Here is a 4,243-nt window from a genome sequence, read left to right as displayed (position 1 = left end):
AGGCTACGGGAAGCACAAAGGAGCTGAAGAAGAGGGCAGTAAAACTCCTCTGGGAATTAAGGACAAGAGCCTGGAGAAGAACAGGGAGGGGAATGGGATGGGAATTGTGTGCAGAGGAGACCAGAAGGGGACTAAGCTGCCGTGGGGACAAGGGACAGCTGCTGTCGATTAGCTCGGACATGCTCAGACAGTCCTTGTTCCCCGTTAAAGAGAGGGGCCCTGGACAGGGCCCATTGCTGTGGATTCAGCCCCCCTCCCTGGACAGAGACCAGCCCATGGGTGCAGCCCCCCTCCTCAGAACAGCCCATGCCCACAGCGAGTCCATGTGTGATTTTATTGGAGTGCGACACGAATCTGGGGGCGATGCCAGAAGGTCTTGGGGAGAGACACCTTGGGCTCAGTCCCAGTCCCCGTCGCCCTCAGGATTGTCATCGCGGGGGGGCTCCTGGAACTGGATGTTGGCCAGCATGTCCCGCATGGCCGCCATCAGCCTGTTCACCCCCTGGTTGAGGTCCTGCACTGCTGCGGCCTCGTCGTCCCCGTTGTGCCTGATGTCCCCCTGCAAGAGAGCAGAGCTGTGGTGGCAGCGACAGGCACAACACTGGTGCCAAATCAGCACCAGGCTGTTGCCAGCTGCAGCTGCTGGAGCGGGAACACCACGGGGGAAACGGTGCACCCACATCCCAGCGTGCACTCACCTGCAAGTTAAAATTTGGCAACAGTGAGCGGAAGAAGAGGGATAAAGAGCTTTCGTTGGAGGGGTGGCTTGTCCTGGAAGACACAAGTGGCACCATGGTGAAGGGACAGCTCAGTTTGTGACTCCTCAGTGGGATGCAGTGGTGCTGGGAGAACCATGGCACTGCTGGAACCAGCCCTAAGGGAGGGAACTGCGGGGTTCCAAAGGGATTCTGAATTCAGGCAACTCCGAGCAGCAGCTCTGAGCAAAGCAGCCACTAAGAGCACAAACAAGGCCAGGCTGGAAGAAGCTTGGAGCAACCTGGTCCAGTGGAAGGTGTCCCTGCCCATGGCAAGGGGTGCAACGAGATGAATTTTAAGGTCCTTCCAACCCAAACCATTCCAGGATTCCACGATTCTACCAGCTCCGCTCTGAGCGGGTTGGTGTGGAACACACACACAGCATCACCCCAACACCAGGACTGGCTGTACTTAAGCTTCCATTTACCCCAAACCCTCCTGGGTCAGCTGTGGCCTGGGTTTTCCCTGGCTTTTGCCCTATGGCTGGGAATGGCCAGTGGTGACCACCACGGGAAGCAGCAGGACCAGTCCAGCCTGTAGCTCTGCCTGGCAGGAGCACCACAGCTCTTCCTCTGCCATGGAGGAGGATATCAGCGCCGAGCGCCCGCGTGCAGCCTGGCCTGGGGCTGAGGGCGTGCCGGGAACACGCCGGGAACACGGCCGGTTGTGCCAGCACAGGCACCAGGGGTGGAGGTGGTACCTTTCCGGTCGGGTGTAGGAAACAATGGAATCCAGAGGAGGGAGGGGGTCAAACCCCATCACTGGCTGTGAGGTCACCTCCTGCAGGAGAAGGAGAAAGGAGGGATGAAGGAGAAAGGAAGGAATGAAGGAGAAAAGAAGGGATGAAGGCGAAAAGAAGGGATGAAGGCTGCGCATCCAGCAGCAGCAAACACGGGGGCCCACAGAAGCCGCGAGTCACAGGGGTTAGGATGGGCCGAGCAGGGACACAAGTGCCACGCCACCACGTGCAGCCACAGCCCCTGTGCCCCATCAGGCCCCTCACCAGAGGCAGGGCTGCCGTGGCCTCCTTCATCTCCGAGAGGATGATGTGCCGGTAGATGTTCCTGGGAGCGCTCTGGTACCGGATCTTCCTCCTGAGGCGGGAGGGGACAGAGCAGTGCACCCTGAGCAGGCACTTTCCCGTTTCTGCTGCTCGAGGCACAGTGTCAGCAGCTTCCCTGGCTCCAGGGGACAGGCCACATTGGATGGAGCTGGCTTACAGCGAGCCAAAGGTGGGTGGCAGCTGCTGAGCTCCAGAGAAAGAGCAGAGAGCTTGGGGACGAGCAGGTTGACCTTGGCTTAGGACACCTGATGGCTCTCCTCTGTTTCTCAGCACTGGGAAGTGTTTCTAAGCTCTCACCTGCCCTGTGTGGCCATCCCTGCCCTTCCAGGCCACCCCTCCACCCTCCCCAGGATGTTTCCAGGAACAGGTGACAGCCAAGCCTGGGGAAGGCAGTGCAGGATATGCAGTGCAGGTTCAGCTCTACATTCCCGTTTGTGAAAAGCATGGAAGAGCCTCTGCCTTCCTGGCCCCATGCCGTGACCCTCGGCATCAGAGCAGCAGCTGTGGGGCTCTGAGCCCTGTCCCAGACACTGGAACCGCTGCTGCCCAGGACAGACCCTCTGTCCCACTCTGTCCCCTGTCTCTGGCACAGGAGCCCTGCCCTCCACCTTCTGTGCTCACTTGTGCTCAGCCTCCTGCACCAGCGCGTCCCCGGCCTCCACCATGCGCAGAACCTCGTGGACGTGGGGCTCCAGCCAGGCCATGACAGCCGGGTCCTTCCACAGGGCGTGCGTCCTGCCCACGTACAGGGACGTCAGCTGGTTCAGGGCGGGTGACTGGCTATGGGAGATGGCTGTTACTCACGGCACCCTCCTCCTCCTCCTCCTGCTCCTCACGGGACAGTGAGGACTCAGCTCTGTGCTGGGCTTTGGTGCGGGAACATGAGAGGACTTGCAGGCTCCTGCCTGGCTATTGCCATCCACCTTCACCAGATCTTCTGCCTCCATCTATTTTTAGGCTAAGCAGAGCCATGAAATGAGGGAACACTGCCCTGGCCGGAGGGAGAGCCTTCGTGTGCTGAGGAAGACCACGTGTCAAGGGAAGGCAGACTGGTTGGAGACAGCCTGCCCTGGGAAGACACACACGTCACGCTCCCTCTCTGCAGACACCAGCAAGGCTTTGGGGTGAACTTCTGACCTGTCCACCTTGAGGTGAGGTGGGTCTGTCAGCCTGATCCAGAGGCCATTATGGAAATCCATTATCAAAGGGATTATCAAATGAGGCATTATCAAATGAGCCTACTCAGGGAACCCAAACAAGCTCCTCCATTAGCTGTCTGAGCATGCAAGATCCCCGCCGCCGGCAAAATCGATCCCTTCCCTTTGCTGAGAACATCTTCAGGCCTTACCTGATCTGGGCATTCAGCCCGAAGAAGGGGTGGGAGGTGACCCTGGCATCGGGCTGCACGCTGCAGTGATCCAACAGCGGCATCAGAACTGCAACACAAAGGCAGAGAACTCGTCTGGATCTGTTGGTGAGGAGCAGTGTGGGGTGGGGTCACCCCTTGCAGACAGTCACCCCCCTCCTTGGGGCCAGCACCCCCCGGGGCACCAACAAGGACACAAGGAGGGGGTGAGGACACTGCTGGTCCCTGTGCTCACACAGTTGTTATTTCAGTTACCCCAACGAGCAGCCTAGAAGATGTTTCCAGCCCCCACAAACTGAATCCCGGCTGGAGAGCTGGTTCTTCCTGCTGCACACACCCTCCTCTGGGCCTGAGGGCAGTGTGCTCCTTTCATGGACAGCAGCACCCACAGGATGAAAGGGAGAGTGATGGACACCCATGGGGCGAGCACATCTAAAACAGAGCTGTGCCTCGGAGGGAGAGCCAAGGAGACTGGCTTGTCCTTGCTCCGGGCAGCCCTGAGGAGGTGAGACATCTCCCTGCTCTGAGATTCCAGCTCTCACCCTCCCCCAGCCTGCTCACCCCGACCATCACTGGTGGAGAAGCATCGGTTGCTCTAGGGAGGGAGGACAGAATCATGGAATCACAGAACTGTAAGGTTGGAAAAGCCCCTAAGACCATTGAGCCCAACCATTCCCCCAGCACTGCCAAGGCCACCCCTCACCCATGTTCCCAGGTGCCACATCCACACAGCTTGTAAATCCCTCCAGGGTTGGGGACTCCACCACTGCCCTGGGCAGACTGGACCAGGGCTGGACAACACTTCTGGAGAAGGAATTGTTCCCAGTATCCAACCTTGAGGCTGTTTCCTCTTGTCCTGTTGTTCCCTGGGAGCAGAGCCCGACCCCCCTGGCTGCCCCCTCCTGTCAGGGACTTGTGCAGAGCCACAAGGTCCTCCCTGAGCTTCCTTTGCTCCAGGCTGAGCCCCTTTCACAGCTCCCTCAGCCACTCCTGCTGCTCCAGCCCCTTCCCCAGCTCCGTTCCCTTCCCTGGAAATGCTCCAACTCACCCCGGGGTGG

General features: G+C 59.4%; 1 protein-coding gene across 1 annotated transcript in view; it reads right to left on the bottom strand.

Moving 5' to 3' along the window:
* Positions 1-315: 315 nt before the first annotated feature.
* TCF25 (transcription factor 25) overlaps positions 316-4,243 on the bottom strand; it is a 15,422-nt gene continuing 11,494 nt past the window's right edge. The window contains exons 12-17 of the mRNA XM_017741368.1: positions 3,168-3,255; positions 2,441-2,599; positions 1,760-1,850; positions 1,457-1,536; positions 699-771; positions 316-559 (exon numbers count right to left, since the gene is read on the bottom strand). Coding sequence (XP_017596857.1) covers positions 398-559; positions 699-771; positions 1,457-1,536; positions 1,760-1,850; positions 2,441-2,599; positions 3,168-3,255 — 653 coding nt within the window. The 3' untranslated portion in view covers positions 316-397. The remainder of the gene's footprint in view (positions 560-698; positions 772-1,456; positions 1,537-1,759; positions 1,851-2,440; positions 2,600-3,167; positions 3,256-4,243) is intronic.

Source organism: Corvus brachyrhynchos, unplaced genomic scaffold, assembly GCF_000691975.1.
Source record: "Corvus brachyrhynchos isolate BGI_N302 unplaced genomic scaffold, ASM69197v1 scaffold365, whole genome shotgun sequence".
Classification (NCBI taxonomy): domain Eukaryota; kingdom Metazoa; phylum Chordata; class Aves; order Passeriformes; family Corvidae; genus Corvus; species Corvus brachyrhynchos.
The sequence above is the reverse complement of the archived record's forward strand: the minus strand, read 5'-3'. Positions and strand labels throughout refer to the sequence as shown.